The 23767-nt window shown below is 44.2% G+C and overlaps 1 protein-coding gene across 1 annotated transcript in view; it reads right to left on the bottom strand.

Annotated features, from left to right (window-relative positions):
• The window catches only part of KIF26B (kinesin family member 26B), a 587401-nt gene that overhangs the window by 145782 nt on the left and 417852 nt on the right, over positions 1-23767 (bottom strand). Inside the window, exon 5 of the mRNA XM_075531356.1 lies at positions 20189-20372. Coding sequence (XP_075387471.1) covers positions 20189-20372 — 184 coding nt within the window. The remainder of the gene's footprint in view (positions 1-20188; positions 20373-23767) is intronic.

Below are 23767 nucleotides of genomic sequence, written 5' to 3'. Positions count from 1 at the left end.
GCAAAATTGAGACAAAAGTCATTAAAATAGGAGGAAAAGTTTCACGAATCTCTTCTTTAAAATCTGGCTGTAAATCTTCATGATAGTTCAGCTTTGAGGTCCAACGTTTTAAACATTTGTTTTCCTCCACATCGATTGGCCACTTACTTCATCCCATTGGACCTTAGTTTCTTCATATAAAAACCGAGGGATTGGCCAAGATAGTCTTTAAAAAACCTCTCGGTGACTAGTGGGGTCAGTGTTTCCATCTGCCCACCTGGAGGCATTATCTTGTCCCTGCCGGCGCTGACTGTTTCCCAGGGCCACCTCATACTAGGGGGAGAAATGGGACAAGGACCATCAAGGTCTTGACATTGATGTGTCCTTGGCATATCTGCCTCATTATCCCAGCTACCTCTTCCAGGATGGCTCTGACACAGAGATCAGGCCTAAACAGATGCATAAGTGCTGAACAGAATTACATTACATGAAAATGTTATGACCAACAACAGTGAGTGTCCTCTATGTAAGTGGACACCGAAGGGGTACAAAGATGCAAAGAACATCATCCCTTCTCCCAAGCAGTGGACAGCTAGTGAAGGAAATGGACAAAGGCTATTTCACTAGGGAAGTAAATAACTGATGCTTACCAAACTGTCTTATGGAGTATCTGTATAGATGAGCATTTCCACATTGGGGGAGGGGAGCGCTAATGATTTCACGTATTTACCTACTAGTTGGAAAGCTGAAGGTGCAAGTCCACCTGGGGGCTCCAAGTGAAAAAAGGCCTGACGCCCAGTTCTCCTCTGACACACATGAAGTCACCATGAGTTGGAACTGCCGCCACGACAACTGGTTTATATCTCAGATGTCAGTGTCTGAAGGGCTTCATGTTCCGGAAATTTACACCAGGAGGTTCCCAGATCATCAGTCCTCAGGTGAAGCAGGCAAGGGAGGTTCAGCGAACTGAGAAATGCAGCATCTCCAAGAGTAAAATAAATGTGAACTTTCTGCTTCCTGTTCCCTGCAAGCTACCGTGACGGACCAAGGATGTGACCAGGCTAACTCTGGGCTGCAGGGCTGACTGCCTGTAGTTGCTCACCCAGGCCTCCTCAGCCAGTTTGCTGCCTGCAGCTATCTAGGGAAAGGGAAGCCAGAGAACGAGTATTTGACAGGCAGTACTGTGCCAGGCTGTCAGAAATCTGTTCTCATTCTAATGCAATGTGCTGCCCATCCTTCTTGTCACCATCTGATTAAAAATACAATAGAAAAGTATATTCATATGGTTTGATCAGCAGAATTAAATGCAATCATGCCAAGAATGAAGGGCAAACGTCTCCACTGTGACTTTCCATCCAGTGGCCTTTCAGACTCATGTTTCAGGTTCAAGAATAAAAAACCAGTGGCTGCAGAGTGTGCATTCGGACTCATGGTGATCCCAGGGCGTCAGAGTGAAGCTGAGCTCCACAGGGCTGTGATCTTTGGATAGCCAGGGTTTCCCTCCAAGGCACCTGCAGTTCAGGTTGCACTTGAACTCCTAACTGTTCTGTTTCCAGCAAGCATAACAACAGGTTGCCCCATCCAGAGGCTCTCAAGGTCCCATGACTGAGATCCAGCGAATTCACCCCATAAGCAGCAGGAGTGACACTGTTCTTCCCATGGCAGGAATGCGCCACTCGGGTGCCTGCGTCGCCTGAATTCAGAGTTTCTGGGGCACCCAGAACCCGCTGCACTATGCATGGCCCTAAGGTCGAAGCATGCTGAGAGAATGGTATTGCAGTGAGCTCGGAATGCAGAGGGAAAAGCAACCCGGAAGATTAATGAGTCAGAACGCGTCCTGCAGTCACCTTTCTCCTTTTGATACCAGTTGGCCAAGGAGTCAGAAAAGAAATGAAGAAAAAAACCTTCCGCTACATGAGCTTAGCCGTCCCCAGCACAACCAACTGAAGAGAGAGAAGAACAGCTCTAATTAGGAGGTGGAAGGTCACATGAATTTATTTCTCAGAAGAGCTAACAATTTAATTTACAAAGCTATCAGGCTAGCCACAGTGATGAATGTACAGGTATTACTTACGCTACCTCCCTCCCCCAGCTTCCTCCCCCTCCCCCCCAAAAACAGTGCATGAATTTATAATTCCCATTTCTTGTCTTTAATACTAGAGTAGTGAATATGATAGCCAGAGTTTTCCATCACATTTGAAATTTTTATTTTGTATATACTTGAATTTAAGGGCTGGCACAAAACTTTCTGCTTCCTTTTTGACTTAACATGCTTTCAAAAGACTTGTTTTTTGTGTGTGTTTTTCTTTTAAAGTCATTTTATTGGGTGCTCATACAACTCTTATCACAATCCATCCATCCATCCATTGTGTCAAGCACATTTGTTGCCATCATCATTCTCAAAAAACTTGCTTTCTACTTGAGCCCTTGGTATCAGCTTTCATTTCCCCCCTCCCTCCCCACTCTCTCCCTCCCTTATGAACCCTTGATAATTTATAAATTATTATTATTTTGTCATGTCTTACACTGTCCAACAGGACCCCTTTATCCACTTTTCTATTATTCGTCCCTCAGGGATGGGGTTATACGTAGATCCTTTTGATTGGTTCCCTATTTGTATCCCACCTTCCCCTTCCCCTCCTGGTATCGCTACTCTGATTATTGGTCCTGAGGGGCTTATCTGTCCTGGATTCCCTGTGTTTCCAGTTCTTATCTGTACCAGTGTAGTTCCTCTGGTCTAGCTGGATTTGTAAGTTCTGCTTCTTTTAGATAAATCTTCAGGATTAAGGAGTAGTAGGAAAGATAAAAGGAACTGGACAATTTGCACGCTCTTGAATAATATCTACCTGCGTAGAGTGGAAGTCAAAGGATTGTCACTTGCATTTAATTGGGCATCACTCTCTAAACGAGCAAAGCCTGAAAACAGATATTTCTATTTGTTAAATCAATAATGGCTGTATTCATTCTTCTAAAATATTTCCCTTATTGGGTGAGATTTACAGAGAAAATCGGTTTTCCATTCAACAATCCATGCACCTTTTGACTTGTGACACTGATTACAATCCCCACAGTGCAATAGCACTCGACCTTATTTCCTCCCTGTGTTTAGCATTTCCATTCATTCTTACCTACCCTTTGGAGCTTTATCACTTTGGCAGATTGTACACTTTAGACTTTATAAGTTTAATTGTTCTAAAACATATGTACCCCCCTGGAATTATGTTCACTTTATAGGTCTCTCTGCTGTTTGGCTGAAAGTCGAGCCGCAAGGGTAACTCTGGGCCCAGGTTTGTAGGGATGTCTGAAGGCCATCATCAAGGGTTACTCCCGCCTCTATCAGATCAATAGAAGCCTGACCTTTCCTCTTATTTTGAGCTTTGTTCCAAAATGTTCTCCCACTCTATCCAGGATTTTCTACTGGAATCCCTTTTAGAGTAGTCAGCAGTGAGGCTAAAATTCACATGCTCGATTAGTCTTTTGCACTAATATTTCCATGTCTTTGATTTTTCTCATTCTTCTTCACTCTGATGGGAAAGACTAATAGTTGCACCTTAGATAGTTGATCACAAGTTGAATGTACAAAATTGTCTTTGTGGACTATGTTGTGCTAATTAACCTTCATGTCCCTTAAGACTATCCTCTTAGGCTAAGGCCCATTCCCTTAAGGTGTTTGGTTATGGCTGAGAAATTTGCATAACTTTGCTTCCTATATGTTTTACTATACTCGTGGACATATTTGCAATGCATTTAAATACATATGCAGAAATATCCTGTCAAACTTCTATGTTTATATTTGTGGGTGAAGACCCATTCACCCTCCAACTCTTACTCATCTTGTAGGTCTCTCGCTATATATCCATTGACAGACTATTGTTATTACTGTTATCACAGGATTGTGTATGTAATAACACGAGGAGGTACCCCCAAGAAACCAGGAGCTGTGCTGGGCAGAGCGGACTTTTCGTAGTCCTTATTCTTCCTCTAGGCAAGCACTGAGCAGCTCCATCTGAGCTAGTGTATCTGGGAAGGGTGTCTCTGTTCAAAGCAAACTTTTTCGTAAAAGCAGTTTCACTCCATCCTTGTTTCTTGTGCTGGCTGATTTAAGAGAACAGTGCGGCTGTGAAATTTTGCTTCCTGCTTGGGAGAAATGCTGCAGGAACTGTCGTGATGTTGAACACAGTTTACAAGGACAGCACAATGGGAAAACTCAAGTGTATGAATGGGTTTCTCATTTAGAAAAAAAGGTGAATTTATCATTTATTAAGGGTTCACAAGGGTGCCAGAGATGGGGAGGGGGAAAAAAGAGGAGCTGATACCAAGGGCGCAAATAAAAAGAAAATGTTTTGAAAATGATGATGGCAACATGTAAAAAATGTGCTTGATACAATTGATGTATAGACTGTTATAAAAGCCCCCCCAAAACATGATTTATTAAAAAAAATTTTTTAAGGTAAAACGTTGCTTGATGGTAAACCTCGTTCTGGATGTCTGTCAACTTCCCGAACTGAGTTCATTCCACCAGGTCAGACTGTTAATCAAGCTTTCTACTTAGAGGTTCTGAAAAGATAGTGTAACAGTGTGCCACTAAAAAGACCTGATTTGTGGCACTCAGGGGCCTGATTTAGCCACCACGACAATGCACCTGCTCACACAGCCATCTCAGTGCGTTAAAGGTTTAGTATTAAGGAAGCAGATGAACATTGAGCCTCTAATCAAGTACTCCCTCAGCACAAGAACAAATTGTTATAATAATCCGGCACTCTGAGATGCTCACCTTTCGACTTAATTGGTTGAAGACAAAATGGGTGCATAAGGAAATGTGGTTAAGAAAGCTGATGGTGCCCGGCTATCAAAAGATATAGCACCTGGGGTCCTAAAGGTTCGAAGATAAACAAGCGGCCATCTAGTTGAGAAACAACAAAGCCCACATGGAAGAAGCACACCAGCCTGTGTGATCATGAGGTGTCAGTGGGATAAGGTATCAGGAATCAAAGACCCAGTGCAAAAAAATCATATTGTAAATGAGGGGAGCAATGCAGAGTGGAGGTCCAAAGTCAATCTGTAAGCAATTGGACATTCCCTTACAGAAGGGTTGTGGGGAGAAGATGGGCTAGTCAGGGTGCAGTATAACACTGGTGAAACATACAGCTTTCCTCTGGTTCTTTAATGCTTCCTCCACCCCCCACCTCCACTATCATGACCCTAATTTTACCTTACAAATCTGGCTTGACCAGAGCACGTACCTGAGTACAGATAAGAGGTGCAAACACAGGGTATATAGGACAAGTAAACTCCTCAAGACCAATATTGAGAGCAGCCATACCAGGAGGGGAAGGGGAAGGGGAAGGTGGGGGGAGAAAGGGGAAACTAATCACAGTGACCTACCTATAACTCCCTCCCAGGGGGATGGACAACAGACAAGGGGGTGGGGAGAGAAATTGGACAGTGCAAGACATGAAAAAAAAAACTGTAAATTATCATGGCTTCATGAGGGAGGGAGGGAGGAAGGGAGGGCGGGGGAAAAAACCAAGGAGCAGTTACCAAGGGCTAAAGTAGAAAGAAAATGCTTTAAAAACAATGATGGCAACATATGTTCAAATGTGCTTGACACAATGGATGGATGTATGGATTGTGATAAGAGTTGTATGAGCTCTTAATAAAATGATTAACAAAACAAAAAACCAAACACCATGCCTCTCTTTCCCCACACACTTGACCTTGCTCTGTGGGACTTCTTTTTGTTTCTGGAAATGAAGAGGGACATGAAAGGACAGTGATTTGATGACATAGAATAGGTGAAGAAAAAAAATGAGGGAGCTGCTGTTAGCCATCCAAATAGATGAGTTTGAAAAATGTTTCCAAGAATGGAATCACAGATTTGACAAATGTATTAAGTGTAATGGAAAATACTTGGAAGGTGATAAGGTTTTGTAAACAAATTTAAATACATACTTTTGAAAAAATCTGTTTGGGCAGGGAAGGGGGATGCCACCTCATATTTAGCACTGTGGTTATTAATTTATGCTCCTCCTTTCTCATCTTCCTCTGCCTTCATTATTCTGTGCCAATCTGCCCTTCATTGCATATTGCCTTGCTCTTTCACCCAGGACTTTTTTGTTGGGAGCTTTTAATGACCTTTTAAATTTCTTCTTCTTTGATGGATCTGCTTATATTTTCCACCTTAAATTTTGTTAGTTTGGGTAGGTAGTGTGTTGCTAGAAATTTGCCCATTTCTTTCAGGTTTTTAACTTTGTAGGAGTATAGTTATTCTTTCTAATCTGTTACCCATCTAATTTCAGCTGGTTCTGTTTTGGCATTGCCTATTTAATTTTTTATTCTGAATTCTGTAACTGCACAAATTTATTACATATTTTTGTTTTATAATTGTCATTGTTTACCATGACGTCTCTGGTTCCCTATTTTCAGTATTGTTGATTTACTTTCATTTTGATACATCTGAATTATACTCAGTATGTTCCTTCACGCCATAATCTTTTATGTGATATATAATAATTCTAAATTTCATATGCTGTGGTTCCATTTTGGAGGGCAGCATTATCTGTGAACAAACAGGAATAAGATTACATTGAATTATGGCCTTAGTACAGGGTGTGAATGGGATCACACTCTTTGTTCAATGGTTATCTCAGTGATTGTTACTTACAATGGATGTAAGGAATTATATGCCACATCTGAGAGGAGAAAGAAAGCTTTTTCTAGAGTAATCTGGGAAACATGCAGGCTGATTAAGATTAGTAGGAGGCCAATGGCTACTGAGAACATCTTGCAAGTTGCTCCAGGTCATATATGCATAGATGAAATACAGGCGGGGGGTGGAGAACAGAGGATTACACGTGGGAGAAATTGGACTGCACCACGTAACTCCAAATGACACTTCTATGGCATGGGTCTGGCAAGAAGTGGGCGAAGATACTGATAGGTTGCCCTGAAATGCCATCCTGCTAATATAAACTGAGGCCACTGAGAAATGGGAGGTGTGATCTCGCACATGCTAAGAACAAGGAGTAAAGCTGTTTCCTATGGCCCTTGCATCTGTCCTAACCCTGGCTGACCTGTGGATTGTGGACTGAAGAGGACTCATTACCATGGGGCACATTTGGGACACTGCAGCAATTCACGGAACGCAGAGATGTGAGGGAATCCACTCAATGGAGGAGTGAGGGAAATGGAGCAGACATATCTTGCAAGAGTTGGGCTTTGGGGACTTTATCAATCTCCAACTCTTTGAGACTAGTTTGGTATTAATTCTTACAAAGGAAATTATTACCACAACATCTGCATTGATGTCTGAGTGAAGCTTCCATAGTCTGAATCTCAGGTTGCTGTCTGCTACTATTTGTTGTTGTGTTAGCTTCTTTCAGGATGGTTTGTCTTTAAGTTTGGAGAGTTTGACTACAATGTATCAGGATGTTTTTCTTTTGGGACCTATACTATTTAGACGGTTTCAAGCTTCTTAAATGCATACCTTCTCATATTTCATTGCTATCAAGGACGTTTTCTTCCAATCTTCAACACTTTCCTGATGGTGTGTTTTGTCAGGGGGCCCTGGTGGTGTCGTGGGTTATGTGCTGGGCTGCTGACTACAAGGTCAGCACTTTGAAACTACCCGCTGCTCTGCAGGAGAAAGCCGAGGCTTTCTCCTCCTGTGAAGATGGACGCCTGGGAAATTCACAGGGGCAGCGCTACTCTGTCCTACGTGGCTAGGAGTCAGGATTGACTCAATAGCAGTGAGTTTGGTTTGGTTAGTTTAGACTCTTGCCGATTACTTGTTACTTGATAATTCCCACGTAATTCTTGGGCTCTCTTCATTTTGTAATTGCTGTTCTTCCCCCCCCCCTCCCGCCCCCCGATAATGTGTCTCACAGATATGCAGTAAGAGATTTGTCTTGTTTTACTGCTTCTGACTCTGGTTAAATTGTATTCCTTTTCCTTTCCAAAGCATTCTCTATTTTTAGTATTATATTCTGGATTTCTTTTGCTGTTTTGTGTGGTTTCTAATATTCCTTTTATTTGTCAATTTGTTCTTGTATTGTTTTCCTGAGTTCTAGAATTTTTTTTAATGATTTTTTAATTTAGCTTGTGACTTTCATGGTGTTGTCTGTGTTTTACCTTGCTCTCTCGATCTGCTGACTGAACCTACATGTAAATCTTTCTGAATTCCTTATGAGGTGGTTCTAATAACATTTCTTCCTCTGTAATTTTTTCTGGCCCTGTATTTTGGTCACTTCTTTGAAGCATCTTGTTTTTATTTTTGTGATCTGAAATTGCCTATTGTCTTCTAGGTATGTGGTGTTATTGCATTCATGTTTGTTTCATGTCAGTTTGCTCGAGTCTGATTTTATGTTTTGTTTTAATATATCTGGGCAGCAGAGTAGGCATGCTACTCTGGTTGAGAGTTTCACAGCACTGCAGTGCTTATCATTGGTTCCAGGAGAACACCGTTGTGGTTGTGAATGTGAATACTAATCTTGAGTTGCTGGTCTTGCAGGGACTCTGAGGGCAGGCTGGGTGGGAGCTAGCTGCTGTCTACCATTGAGTGACTGGTGCTGTGGTGGTGGTGAATGGCGCGGCATATATAGTGTGCCTGCTGGGATGATTGTTTGTTTGATGGATAGAAATAAAACTGTAGGGGGAGGAAGAGAAAGATTTTAAAAAGAAAACAAAGAGGGAGAAAAGAGTATAAAAACAAATGGAAAAAATTTAAAGTCAAAAAGAAAACGGGGGTGGGGTGGGGTGGGGGGAAGGCAGCACAATGCTGAGGCAGGTGCTAGGTGCTAAGACTGGCCCTACTAAGGGGAGCAAGGCCCTCGCTCTGTGGGAGGGGAGGGTGCACTACCAACATGCAGGGTGGAGAGGCAGCAGGAGGTGGGGTGCCCACTCTGCAGGGTCAAAAAAGAAAACAAACACCACAGTGGTTGAGGAAGAGGAATGAGAAAGGAAAGGGAAAAGTGGGGGAGGGGAAGAAGGAAGATCAATGGAGACAGGAAGAAGAGCCATATCACCCAAGTGCAAGTGCTGGCAGCTGCCCATGGCCAGCTGAACCTGGACACCCTGGGCTTGCCCTGCCCACAGGAAAGTGCATTGTCAACTGCACCCCGGGACACTGGAGCAGTTGAGGGCAGGCTCAAACACAGCAGGGTGTAGGAAGAAAAGTGGGGAGAATTAAGCAAAAGGAATGCAGGGGGCGGGAGGGGAGGGGCACAAAGGAGAAACAAGAAAGAAGAAAAGCAACACAGGCCTGGTGCATTTGGGCAGCAGCTTGGTGCTGGCTGGGTGGGAACCTAGCCTACCTCTCACGGAGTGCCCTGCGTGGCAAGAGTGGGGTGCCCATTCCATGGGACTGAATGCAGGGGAAGGGTGGGGAAGGCCAAGGACAAAATGTAGACCGAGAAGAGCTAAGAAGCAAGCCGGCAGTAAAAGAAAACCAAGTATGGGATCAACACTGGCTGTGGGGTGGGGTACATGCAGGGGGGCTATGCCCCTGGGAATCTGGAGCTTGGTGCTGGAGGGTCCGTAGCTCTCTGGCCCCAGCTCACCTATGGGGTCCTTGCCAAGATCAGAACACTGCCTCCAATAATTACAAAGGGGCCCCCTGGGCGGGGCTTGTTGGCGGTCTCAGTGCTGTTTGCCTCCTCGCTTGCTTGGTTCAGGCTCTTCACCTCATTATATACGTTCATTTGAAGCACGGGCTCCCAAGAGGTTGCTGTTAAATACCTAACAGTACACTTGTATATGTCTAATCTGCCACCTTGACTTCCCGTCTTTTTAAAATCATTGTATTGGGGGCTTGTACAACTCTTATCGCACTCCATCCATCCATCCATCCATCCATCCATCCATCCATCCATCCATCCATCCATCCACCCATCCACTGTGTCAAGCACATTTGTACATTTGTTGCCATCATCATTCTCAAAACATTTGCTTTCTGCTTGAGCCCTTGGTATCGGCTCCTCCTTTCCCCTCTCTCTCCTCACACCCCCTCCCTCATGAACCCTTGATCATTTATAAATCATTATTATTTTGTCACATCTTACACTGTCTGATGTCTCCCTTCACCCACTTTTCTGTGGTCCATTCCCCAGGGAGGAGGTTATATGTAGATCCTTGTAATCCGTTCCCTCTTTCCAACCCACCCACCCTCTACCCTGCCCATATTAAGTACCTGATTTCTCCCCCCCCCGCCCCCCGCTTTTTTGGTAGCCAATTTCAACTTAAGAGGGATCTTGTCTTTCTCTTCCATACAGTGTTACAGAGATTTGGTGACGGAATGATTTCTACCCTAAAATACTAATAAATCTGTAAAAATTTACTTCTGTAGAAAATCTGTAAAAAAAAATTTCTGCCACAAAGCACTTTCAGTTCTTCTAATGTTTCTATTCTACAAGTTTACATACCAAACAAGGAAGTGATTAAAATCAACTGGATAATATAAGCTTTGGGAATAGTGCTATACCTACCAAGTAATATGTGTGTAGGATGCACACAAATGAGTCTGTCTAATGATTTAATGTAAGTTTTAATATTAGTCAAAATATGTGGCACCAAAGTTGGTAAAAAAAAGTACAATTTAAGAGACAGGATGAAAACTGAGACTGAGAAGAGAAAAAGCTACTGGCTCTAGCTGTGGCATGTTAGAGGGAGAGTGAACAGGCCAGATAAGTTTAGTTCCACTTTGGAATTCTGAGGATTCCACCATGAAGAGACGTCTCCGACCAGCATTTCAGAAACACACCTGGGTGTGCTCAGCCTGGGTGGCTGTGATGAGACCACACAGCCCTTCACACCAGGTAAACGTAAGGTCCTAAGGTGAAGGTAACAGCATCTAGAGGGCAGGGCAGTTGCTGAGGCTGACCACCAGGGGAGCATTTTCATGGAAGCTTGCTTACTGTTTCTAGGCACCAGGGGCCGTAGCTTACAGAGGGATGTGGCGAACCAGCTCCAGGAACGGTCCCCTACAGTGGTACCTTCGGTGGTACCGTGAACACAGGAGGTCATTGTAGATAACCCAAAACCTGCAAAGTCAGAACCTAACTGAAACAGCTTGAAATTATGTGTCTACTAGTGTGTGTGTGTGATTTTTTAAATGGTAGTGTTTTATGAATGTTATGCTGTTGTTCATCATCAAATAGAAAACCACCAGGAAGAATGCAGGCAGAAACCATGTAAGTGTGTTATTTAAACGAGCTTCAGCGCGTCAGTGAGCATGTGGTTCTCACCCCAGTCAGAGGCCACCTGGAGCAACTCTGCGCTGGGCAATTAGAAGAGTAGATGAGATTCTCTCTTGAGGACTTCAATTTTATTCTGCAGACAACATTCAATTTTGGCTTCCTTTTATCTTCCTATCTGCACTGCCCTGAGGTTGCTTTAAGTCTCGGCTCTCCGCTGAGTACTTAAGGAATTAGGCTTTCAGTAGAAACTTTACTATAAATTGGTTCATTTGGAAAGTACACTAGAAAATCTAGCTTGACTAGTATAACAAGTCTCTTTAAAAGAAACAAAATATTCTACATAGAGTTATTAAGTATGCAAAAGATATGATTATGAAAATATAATTTTTACCTGGGCTAGTATTATTAGACTATATTTTGCTTGGCAGTCTAGTACTCTGACCACACGGCTGCCAGGTGACAATGTATTTAATTATATATATATATATATACACACACATACACATATTTGAGTTTAGCACATTGGCTGATAGATTCAAAAGAAACACAATTGTGAATACATTGATAATTAAGATGACTAAAATATAACATAATATTTATTGTTTACTACTTGGCAAAATCATACAAGGAAACACTGAAATATTTTGTGTTCTTGTGTGAATATAAATATTCAAGTCTACTAATGAATCAACTCATTTTTACCTTTTAAAGGGCTAAACAAATCTGCAACAGATGCAATATTTAAAAGATTTATTGAAAGAGAGTTTATGTGATGTGGTCAAAGTTTTACCTGTCTGGCTAAAGTTCAGTGGTTTAAAACAAGTGTAGGAGCCTGACTGCTAAACAGCATATAAACAAATAAAATATTTATCACAAATATTTATAACAAAATTTTCTTTGACGATGGGTTTAAGAAATTCATTCTCTGTGTAATCTGCCTTGAAGGCGAGAGGAGTCTCCTGAGTTGAACCAAACTGAATGGCTTTAAGAAAGGAAAAAGTATGATACTCTTTAAGATGTTTGGTATTGCTGTCCAATGACCTATCACAAATTTGAATCTTCTTTTGAAGCTACAAAATGCATAGAAACTGATGGCTTTATACATTTTAGCTGATCCAAGATCGCACAGAAAAGAAACTATGTAAAAATGAGTGGGGGGGGGCGGGGCGGGGTAAGTAGTGAGGATTTTCCATGATAACATTGCTGATGTCTTAGTATTCTATTTCCAGCATATAAGAAACCATTTTCCTCCTTTTCCCTAAATTATCTGACTAATGGGTTTGTTGCTTTTACCTGTAGATGTAGACATTGGCAAACTTGTTATGTTATTCCTGGGTGCGTCTATATAATACAAGATGAAAAATCAGAAATCAGGGAGAAATGTAAAACTGAGGAGCAGGAAACTAGAACAACTTAAATCAGAAAAAAATAATCAGGAGATGAGAACAGTCTTATTCAGTATAGTGCTCTTAATCACTGAAACAGGTGGTTCTTGCATTAAAAAATAATTAGACCTTAAATGGGTTTAGATAATGTAACTCTCCAATTAAGAACTTCAGTTTAAAAACCTGAGAAAAATGATAGAGGCCATAACTAGGAAAGCATCTGAGGTTTAAGTTGTAGCTTTACACAAGAAACTATCATGGACCCAAACGAAAAAGCTCCCTGCCATGGCGCTGACTCAGACTCAGACTCAGACTCATGGTGTGCCTCTAGTTTCTGAGGCTGTCAATCATGGGGCAGATGATTCATCTTTCCCCCGAGGAGCAGGGGTGAGTTTGAACTGCCAACCATTCAGCCAGTAGTCCAATGCTTGTACCCCAGTACCACCAGGCATTTGATTTTCTAAAGTTTATACTTTAATATGTTTATATATTTAAAATTATACATACTTTTTACACATTAAAACTATATGAGAATTAGATATCCTTTAATATATAAGCAAGCATAATGGCTAGGTTTATATTAATACAATCTGAGTTTCTGCAGAATGTTGTTGCAGCTGAACCACCTCAAAATGGTTACAGATGCTGTTTATGTATAAATTTCTGTGGGACTTGTTTCTCTGCTACAAAGATCTTTAGGGCCATGGCTTTGTGGGTTATTTCATTCAATTAGCCGAACACTATAATTTTCCTTAACCACCACCTGTCCAGATTTCTGACATTCATGGAGGCCGGAGTAACCCACAGAGACCATTATTTTTGGGTGCCTTTTCTAAATGTTGAATTTTGGAAAAATTGTCCCCTCAAACCACGTCTGAATCAAACAACAAATTGGCCCAGATAAATTGATGGGGCCATTTTGCTCCTAGTGTTGTGCATGTTAAAGAATCAGTCTACTTTGAGAAACAGATTCCAAGGATCAGCCTAGGCGCTATGTTTAGGAGAAATCCATAATTACTTTAACTGGTCTCTAAGGCAATGTCATCTAGACAATGCCTAAGGCTATGATCAAACTCTTGCACAGCCCCCCACCCCCACCCCACTACTATGTAGATCCCATTCCCTAAATGGTCTCCCAAGTTAAAGGAGATTTTAATGACGGAAAACCCAAATCCCCAAATAGGCCTGTTATTGTTCCAAGGGTCTATTTATATTAAAAGATACCAACTAAAAGATTCCCTGGATGACCAGTAAAAAGTACAACCCAAACCCACAGCCACTCAGTCCATGCTGACACATATTCACCCCCTAGAAGGTCCCTGCGGCTGTACATCTTTATGGGAGCAGACAGAGTCAGCTTTCTCCCTCAAAGTGGCTGGTGGATTTGAAGCACCTAACTCTCAGCAGTCAGTGCTTACCCAACAGCACTACCAGAGGTCCTTAGAGCATGTCTGAGAAACTGTACATGAGCCTCTTTACCGGCCCATGCGCTGCTCGTTACAGGAAGGGACTAAAGAATTGCCAGCTAAAGAAGTTTGAAGTTCTTGAGTGGACTGCCCAGCCCACCAACAAGCTTACATTTAAGTTCACCCAGCCCAACAACCAGAAACAGGACTACCTAAGAGGTAGGTAGATAGCTCACTGTCCAATATCATGGAATAAGATGACATGAGTGTCAATGAAAGTTTTAGAAGTTGAACCAAACTAAGGCCAGGACATTGAGTTTATTTCTACTCACACAGTACCCTCTAGGACAGTCGAACTACCCCCTTTGGATTGCTGATACTTGAATTCTTTATGAGAGCAGGTAGCCTGGTCTTTCTCCCGTAGAGCATTGATTGGGTTTGAAATACTGACTTGTAGGTAGCAGCCCAATGAGCAACCCATTTTATCACCAAGGCTCCTTTGGTTCCGTGGTGTAATGATTAGCACTCTGTACCCTGGATGTCAGTGGAATTTCAACTTTGCACATTGCCTATTAGTATAATTGATTTCTTCTTCTTCTTGTCTGTCTCATTGAAGTATATGGACTTACAACTGTCCAGAGCAGATGAGGTTTATTAGAATTAGTACTTGGTGTTTAATGTTGAATAATTTTAAAAGTGCTCTGTTTTACTAATTAGGTCTTCTTGACTGCTAACGTCTTTATGTGTTGCACCGAAGTTTTACTAGCCCTGTTTTTTTTACCTCTGTTACCATCTTGTTACAGTTTCTACTACTTACTTCTCCAGACAATGACACCATAAGGGTGTGGCTTTTGCCTCTTGAATATGATAGTGATGCTATTGTTTGATAATTTTTGTGTTCTGTGGCGTCATAATTCTTTGAAACGGATACAGGTATGGTCTCCTAAATGTCCTGCCATAGCTGAGTGAGTGCTTCCGGTGCTTTACTGGCTTGGTGATCCATTTCCATAGTTAGTCCATCCATTCCTGTAACTTTGTTTTTCGCTAATGCCTTCAGTGTAACTTGGATGTCTTTCTTCAGCTCTAAATCATATGGTACCTCTTGAAAGGGTTGCATGTCGGCCATTTATTTCAGTACTCAAAAAATCCTCCCTGCTATCGAGTCAATGCCGACTCATAGTGACCTCCAGGGGAATTCTCAGACTGCAACTGTTTATGAAAACAGAGAGCCTTGTCTGTCTGTCTCTCTCAGAGCTGCTGGCAGTTTTGAACTGCTGACCACGAGGATTGCAGCCCAACAAGTTACCACTACACCACCAGGGCTCCTAGTATAGTACAGTGACGGTGTATTCCTTCCATCTTCTTGGGATGCTTCTTGCATCATTCAACAGTTCAACTCATGGCCTGAATTTCCCCCCCTCATTTCAGGTTGCGATATGCTGACCCTGTTCTTCCTTTGTGGACTTCTAACTTTAAGTCTTTCCAAATTTCGTTATAATATTTGCTTAGCATATACACTGGATATAATAGCTATTCATAAGGTTTTCAGTGGCGGATTCCTCAGAAGTGGGCACCCTATTCCTTTTTCATAGTCTGTTCTGAATCTGGAAGCCCACTGACCCTGTTCACCTTGGGTGACCCTGCAGGTGTTGACTATACTGCTGAAAGAGCTGCCAGCAACACAGAAGCCGCCACAGTGATAGGCAAATGGGAGCCCGCAGCGTCATTTATCTCGTGCAGCACCACTTTTGGAGAAGGGGGAGGCCTATTAAGAGCCTGCCATAGGCAGATGATGCTTGCCGAAGGTGAGGAGGGAAGCACATGCTGATGAAGGTCCAGGATGGCAGCCTTCAGTATGGATAACAACACAATGCCCACAAAACAAAAATTCCCACAACTGGACCAATAGGAAACCATCCATATCAACAGAGACAAGCTGTCAGTTGTCAAGGACTTCATTTTGCTCATGGGAACCGCAGTCAAGAAATCAGATGACTCCCGCATCGGGCACATTTTCTGCAAAAGACCTCTTCAAAGAATTGAAGAGGAAGGGTAACAACTTTGAGGCCTGAGGCACACATGCCCCAAGCCATAGTGTTTTCAGTGGCCTCATACACATGTGAAAGCTGGACAAGGATATGGGACACTGGAGAAGAAATGGTGTATTTGACTAATGCTGCCCGGGAAGAACATCGAATATACCATGGACTATGAACAGAGCAACCATCTCTTGAGAGAAGGATCGCCAGAATGTTCCATAGAAGTGTTAGGAGTGAGATGGAGAGACCTCGACTAAAGGGCTTTGAACTTGTTGTCAGGAGAGATCAGTCCCTGGAAAAGGACATCATGTTTCGTACAACGGAAGGTCAACAAAGAGGAAGACCCTCGCTGGGAGCACTTGGTGCCAAGGGGCTCCAAATAACAATGGTGAGGACGGGCCAGTACTGGGCAGTGTTTAACTCTGCTGTACAACGGGCCCCTGCGACTTGACAGCAATGAGCACCCTGGGAACGGTTACATATTTTTGAGAGTTTCAAATGTACATTTCTAAATAGAAGTAAATTGATTGGGGTTTCCCCAAGCAGATAAAAACAACTGCACATCTTAAGCACAATGAGAAGTCAGTGAGTGGAAGAGTGGGAAGATGAGGTCAGTGGAAGGTCAGGCAATTTGGTTCCCTACCGGTAAGAGGAAAAATCTTTTGGTATTATGGAAGCAAATTCTCCTGGGAAGAAAGGGGCAGATGGCATATGTGCTTACCGACTTGTAGTTTCAATCACCGTAGGCAGCCTAAGGTTAGCAATCAAATGATTAGGAATGTCTTTCAGAAAGCTCACACCCTCCAACTGTCACTTGTCCCCCCACTGTCCCCATATCCTCAGCAGGACAGGCAGGAGGGTCAGCTGCCATGGGGCCACTGCTCAAACAGAAGTCACACCTCTGTCAACTGTTGTGATACACAGGCTGATGGCTGCACCTACGACTTGTTTCCATGGACAAACTCGGGGCTTCCTGGCTCCCCAGGGGGATCTTTTCTTAGTGAACTGAACTGAAAATGAGTCAGAGAGCTGATGCCTTTTTTATCAGTAAGTGTCCGATTTGCAAGAGTAGCTTATTAACAGGACTATTTGGATAGCATAAATAGTTGGGTGCTAGGGTACTAAGTGAAAGGCTGGCAGTTCGAACCACCCAAAGACATCACGGAAGAAAAGTCTGACAACTTCCAAAAGGTCACAGCCTGGAAAAAGGTTTGGAATAATTCTACTCAAACACCCGGGGGAGCAGACTCAATATTAAATAACATTTTATTAACTATTATAACTCTTCATCTTATACTTGGTGGTCACGACACCCTGTATGCCATGAGATCAATATGGAAATAAAGTACTTCACCTTACCAAAGTATGTTGGTACCAAGTATGGAGTCATCCTCCTGGTTGCCAACATAATCTCTGCCGGTTTGGTCCCTGGTCCCCTTATCTAGAATTCTGGGGAAGGGGACTAGGGATGAGGAAGCAAAAAACAGATGTCCTGGGCTTGGGGCTCAGCCTACGTCTGCCCCTGAAGATGTAGCTACATCAAGCCGTCACGAACCATGGACAGGGCTTGTGGTATAGATGCTGAAAGACGGTTTCTCATGTGGTTCACCTGATGTGTCCTACAGCCCTGGTGATATAGGGGTCATGTGCTGTGCTAACTATAAGGAAGCTGTTTGAGACCACTAGCTGTTCCGCAGGAGAACGATGCAGTGTTCTCGCGTAAAGAGTTACGGTCTCAGGAATTCGCAAGGGCTGTTCTACTTTGACCCTACAGTGTCACTGTGCGTTGGCTTCAACACGATGGCAGTGAGTTGTTTGTTTTGGTCCCGGGGGGGGGGGGGAGGGAATGGAGTGCACATATCATCTTGGGATACATGAGCATGCCAGGTTGACTGATGGTTTAATAGTGCCTCTTCGACGTGTTGCCATCTCTGTCCCCATCTATTCCGAAGAGAAGGTGAGTGTGTTCAAAGCACAAGAAGAGGAGATGGCCAGGGCAGTTCACTTTCGGTTTAAGGGTAGCTTTTAGCACTGACATCAAAGTTGCAACTCTCTTAGCAAAACAGAAGACTGCCAGCTACTTGGGCCTACCCTGCATAAAGGCAGTTTATCATCCACCCATTACTATTACAATGGTCCCTTGGGGGCTATCACTACCTGAGTTAGTTTATTGTGCCAACATGGCCAATAAACACATGTGGGATTCATTGAAGGAAGGAGGGATAAATGGCTTGGTGAGCCTCGTCTTTCGAGTTCTCGGGTCTCTTGCCAGGGGGCAGCTGCCTTAGCCAGTTCCCTGCTTCAGCTGGCAAGGCTCACTTCCTGCAAGACATCCCCAAGGAGAAGCCACATGGACCTACCCCGATGCAGCCCTGGGTGCTGGAGCAGCCGTGTGGAGACCCCTGCCAGCGCTGAGATGCTTACACGCTCACTGATTTGGCTTTCCTCCTGCAGTCAGCATCATTGCTTGTGTTTTGTGAGATGGAGGAGGACATTATGGATTGCCGTTGGACATATGGACTAATGTTGGACTTGTGAGCTTGGGCAGCACTGGGTTGGGATGTTTTCTTGATATGCACTTACCCTTTATATGAAACTCTCTCTTATACATAAGAGTTTCTGTGGATTTGTTTCTCTAAAGTACGCAGACTAACACACTGCCCTTCCGAGCCAGCTTCCATCCACACGGAGGTCTCCCCATGGGAAGCTCTGTACTTGTCTGGTGGCATGAGAACCACCCTCCCAAGCCCCCAACCTGCTGCTTTGTTTCATACGTTGGCTCCAGTCCTGGGAAAGCCCAAGCTGAGACCTCTCATCGTTGTTCTCAAACCTTGGATGCTTTCTATTGGGGTAAGCCTGGCCCTAGTCAACAAAACCTGTCAACGAACTGAAACACTTGTGGAGAGAACAGCAGGTCAAGTTAAACTCTTCCTAATGGCAGGGTGAAACTGGGGGTAGGGGAACAAGGAAGGAGAAGAGATCAATTGAAGGGAGAGCCAAGTGTAAGGAGGATGGGCAGAGGGTGTGAGGACTACCAAGTTGGCCTGACTTTTGGTCAAGGGCATCGGCAGTGGGTGATCTATGTAAGTACAAATTCAATCCCTATGATTTAACAGCTGCTGTCTTCAGCAAGACAGGTCACTTGTCAAAGTGAAGCTCAGAACAGATTCAGGTCCAGTCGGCAAAGGACTGGCCAGGTTGTATAGGCTATCCCACTGCTGGTGACAGGGGAAGAAAGGAAACAGCCACATCTTTATCTAAACCTTTTGAGAAGCCTCAGCTTATTCTGCAACTGAAGAGTAACCATGCCTTATCTCACCTAGGCGTTTATTGTGGGAGACAGAAAGAGTGTAGAGATGGCATTTAAAAATCAAAGCCTTCTAAACAGGGCTGCTAAATGTCTTGATGCTCCTATAACCCTCTCCAAGTATCTTTAACTATTCTAATTATGTATCTAGCCAGATATGCGCAACCTAGGTGCTCCCTAGGAATCCCATTAGCTGTTTGGTTCAGAAACAGAACTCATGACTTCTTTGAAGGGAAAATGAGAGAAATGGGGAAGGATTTTATCTCCTGGTCTCCTGCCCGGTGTGTTTTCTCTTTGAGTCCCGTGTCTTCCCTTCCGGCGGCTACAGTTCTGTCAGACAAAGCAAGGCTAACTTCCTATGCAAATCAAATCAGCAACAACTTGGTGGTTTTACTTAGGTATGCAGACGGGCCCTCAGCTGCTCCCCTAAAGGGTGGAGGTTCCAGTCTACCCAAAGGCACCCGGAATGAAAATCTGGTGAAAATCAGCCATGAAGAAACCCTATGGAAAATAGTTCTATGACACATAGGTTGTCATGAGTCAGGCTTGACCTTAATGATACTGGTATCTGTAAATAAAGGATTTAAACAAACAAACAAACAAACACGCGAGGTCCCTAAGTAGCTCAATGTGCCCTCTACTGCTAAGGTTGATGGTGGGAACCTGCCCAGGGGAGAAGGGCCTGGCACTTTCTTGTTAACAGCCAAGACTCCCTTGCGATCTATTCTTAGTTATCTAGATGCACACGCACGCGCATCTATAATGTTTTTATTGAATTTTGTTTTGTTTCCTCAGTTTGAACAAATTGTAGCTCCTGCAGCCTTGGCTCCAGACCGCGCACTTTGAGGTGGTGGGAAGCTGCACCAGCAGACTCGCCTACCTTGCCCAGGCCTGGGGTGTCCTTGACCTTGTTGACAGCTCTCAGAAGACAGGGCGGGGCAGGGGGAGGCGAGGTCTGCAGGATCCCACTGAAGCTGGTGGCAAAGAGAGGTGGTTCAGCCACAGAAGAAGTAGAAGGCCGGTGTTTCTTCTTTTTCGAAGACAGATTTAACTTCTGGGCAGCTCTGGAGACAAACGAAAGCAAGAGGGGGAAGAGGGAAATTACTCCATCATCATATCTGGTAGAGTCATTTTCTTTCTCTTAAAGAAATCCCTTAAAAGCTCTTATTTAAAACCTTCATAGTACGTTCCCCCCTCTCCCTCAGTGGGCTCTGTAATAGCAGCTGTTTCTCTATCCATATCAAATCAGAGCTCTTGATTGCCTTGATTTGGCACCAACGGTTACCATGCTCCACTGCTAAATGAACGGCTGAATGGTCCAGTCCACCCGGAGGCAACTGGGGAAAGGGCGTGGTGGTCGACTTCGGAAAGTTTGCCATTCCACTGTAAGCATGAACGAGACTCCCAGTGACCTGTGCATCAGAACAAGGCCAGCATTTGTATCAGTGTTTACAATGAATCCCTTGTTAGCCTCATTCAGCTTCGGCATGCATACTGGTGGCCATCTTTGGAGATAAACAACAGCAATCAATCCTTAACTTCTGTGGCATAAATTCCAGTGAGACACGGTCTGAGTCATGGTTAAACATTCTAACACCTTGTAAAACCCATGTTAGTCTAATGAAGAGCCATGTGGCAAGCGATGGAGGCCTGTTATGTACACAGCTGGGGAGAAAAAAGGCTGGTTCAGGTCAAGAGGGGAAATAAATGTAAATTGAACATGTATCACCACGTCGGGGTGCAGGGTGTGGAGCCAGGGGCAAGTAGGCTTTGGGGCAGGGCCGTCTTCAAATACAACATGCCCTTCACAGGCAAGTGCCAGGAGCGAGCAGTGCACATGGCGAAGGGGAGGAGTGGAGGGGGCCAGGAGCATCCTCAATCACACTGGGTGCTCACATCACGTCCTTCACCCATCAAGTGCCCTCGGATATTTAACATAACCTCATCGTGGAGAAGTCGAAAACAGGGCAAGGAAGCGTGTAAGGCAACGTGCTTTTATTTTTTAAAATAGTCGTGACCTGTGTTGGAAGCCCGCCACATCATGGGAATGTTCTCAGAGGATATAAATAGGGAACACAAGCATGGATTCTTCAGTAATAAATAACCACATTTCAAAGACAATATTTAGGCATATAAGGTGCTGCTCAATCGCTAAGCAAACCACAACTCACCGCATATGCCCATGGGGAGAGCACCGGGCTCCCGGGCACCAGACCCTCCTTTTGAAGTCAGAGCCGCACTGCTGCCCCACTGTTATGTGAGGCCCAGGCCCAAACTCCCAACCCCACGTCCCCTTGGTTCCTTGGCCCTGTGGTCCTGCAGGGCCTCAATGGAAAGCCACATGCCCTATGTACCTCAGGTCTGGCTTGGACATTCCTGTTGACTCCCACCGTCACCTCCCAGGCAGACTTCCCTCAGGTAGACTGGCCATTCGGTGGCAGACTTAACAGAGAAGGCAACCTTAGCTATGTAGACCTAGAATGGGCACTCTCTTGAGGTGGTCACAGCCCCCAGGTTAGTACCGCATGGCGTTGGCTCCGTGTACAAATGATGTATCATCTTATTTCACAGAATGTATACCGGGCATTAAGCAACACACGCCTGGACTCATGTCTCCATCACCCATCTTCAGTTGTTCATACTGTGTTGCTGTGTGTCGCTGTTACACTAGAAGCCACACCACTGATCTTTCAGATACTAGCAGGGTTCACTGACAGTGAACAGTATTCAACAAGGCTTCCAGAATTAGGCAGACAAGGAAGAAAGGCCTGGCAAAGCTAGTAGCTGGAAGTTCTCCCAGCCATCCTTCCTCCCTCTGGAACACCACAGGCAACTGAAAACAACATATTTGCTTCTGTAATTAATGCTTAGTGTTTTCACATGTGATTCTTGTTGCAGAGACTCCATTTTTCGTCCTTAAATGCTATAAAGGATCTGAGATGCCTCGACTTTATTCTGTGGCTCAAAACTTTAGTCTGTCCAGGGTCCTGCTCAGTTACCCGACAGGCCGAGCTCAGAAAGACAAAGTCAACATGGCTGGCACCCCCGTCCTTGTCTCTCTCAAGGATCACAAAGCATTTGGTTTTATTTCTGCATCAACACTAATCATGCTTTGGACGAGGCAAATGATGGAGGCCTGTTATGTACACAGCTGGGGAGAAAAAAGGCTGGTTCAGGTCAAGAGGGGAAATAAATGAACTACGAACCCCCCACCGCACACAACAGTCAACTGCATCACCTTCTTTTGGTCTTTTCCGAAACCATTTTATGGGGAGCTAGTACAGGTATCACGCCCCTCCATCATTCCGTCACATCAAGCAGTATGGCACGATTGGTTTTAAAACATTCTCTTTCATCCTGGACTCCTGGGCAGCAGCTCCCTCTTGCCCCACCCCCACTGCACCCCTCAGAAACTCATCTTCACCTCGCTGTTCCTGGGTTTCACTGCCTCGTAATCTCAAAGCTTGCTCTTCCCAGAAAACCAAAAATCGATGTCACAAGAGTGAAACATGGAGGGAGGGAATACAAGAGGGACAGCACCTTCTGGTGGCAATATCCTCCTGAGGCTCCGGTGCAGAGGGCCACTCTGAAGGGACTCGACAGTCCCTCCTGGACGAGGCTGAACATTCCAGGGCCCAGGAAGCAGATTTCTGCCACGGTCCCTTTTGTCACTGAGTGAAGGTGGGTGGGGGGGTATATTTCCCCCATCATTTCATTGTCATTCTTCCTGACGATTTCCTTAAGAAAGGAGGGTGTCACGGAAGGGCTCCCTTCCTCCCAGGGAACTCTTCCCTTGCTTCTCTTGGCAGTTTTTATTCCTCTTCAGCCATGTTCTCTCCAAAGGAACAGCGACCCACCCAGGTGCCATGTCAGACAGTGGCACAGGCCGTCAGCACCGAGTTCTTCTGACACATTCCTCTGCTCAGTGGCTCCTCACAGCTGGTGAGCTGCCTACCTCTTCTTGGAGAGAGGGCAAGGAGGGGGAGGAAGATGATCTGTCAATAACTGGAAGGTGTTGTATATTCATTTGCATTTGGGATTCTTTTGTGCTGAAGTGAAAGGATGAGGCAGCCACTTGAATTTTTGTTACGTGCTTTTCGGTTTTTCAGTATATGAAACCCAGGATTGATGAACCCACAGGATGGCAAATAGAATAAGGATTTCAGGGGTGGTGGGGAGTACAGAGGTGTGTGATGGGGGAAGTAAAAGGGAGATGGTGCCGAGGAGTTCGGGAAGGAAAATAATGTTTTGAAATAAACTGTGGTAGCAACTGTACCATACTACTTGATATGATTGAATAATAGAATGATATGTTATCTGTATTAGCGCCCAAGAAAATAGTTTTAAAAAATCATTCTCTTGATTCTACTCCCCCAGCCAACTACTCTTTCCTTATTTTTGTAGCAAAACTCGTGAAAAGTGCTGTTTATACTGACTCTCTCCCATTCCTATTTGTTCT

Source organism: Tenrec ecaudatus, chromosome 1, assembly GCF_050624435.1.
Source record: "Tenrec ecaudatus isolate mTenEca1 chromosome 1, mTenEca1.hap1, whole genome shotgun sequence".
NCBI classification, from domain to species: Eukaryota; Metazoa; Chordata; class Mammalia; order Afrosoricida; family Tenrecidae; genus Tenrec; species Tenrec ecaudatus.
This window is presented reverse-complemented; position numbering and strand designations above follow the sequence as displayed.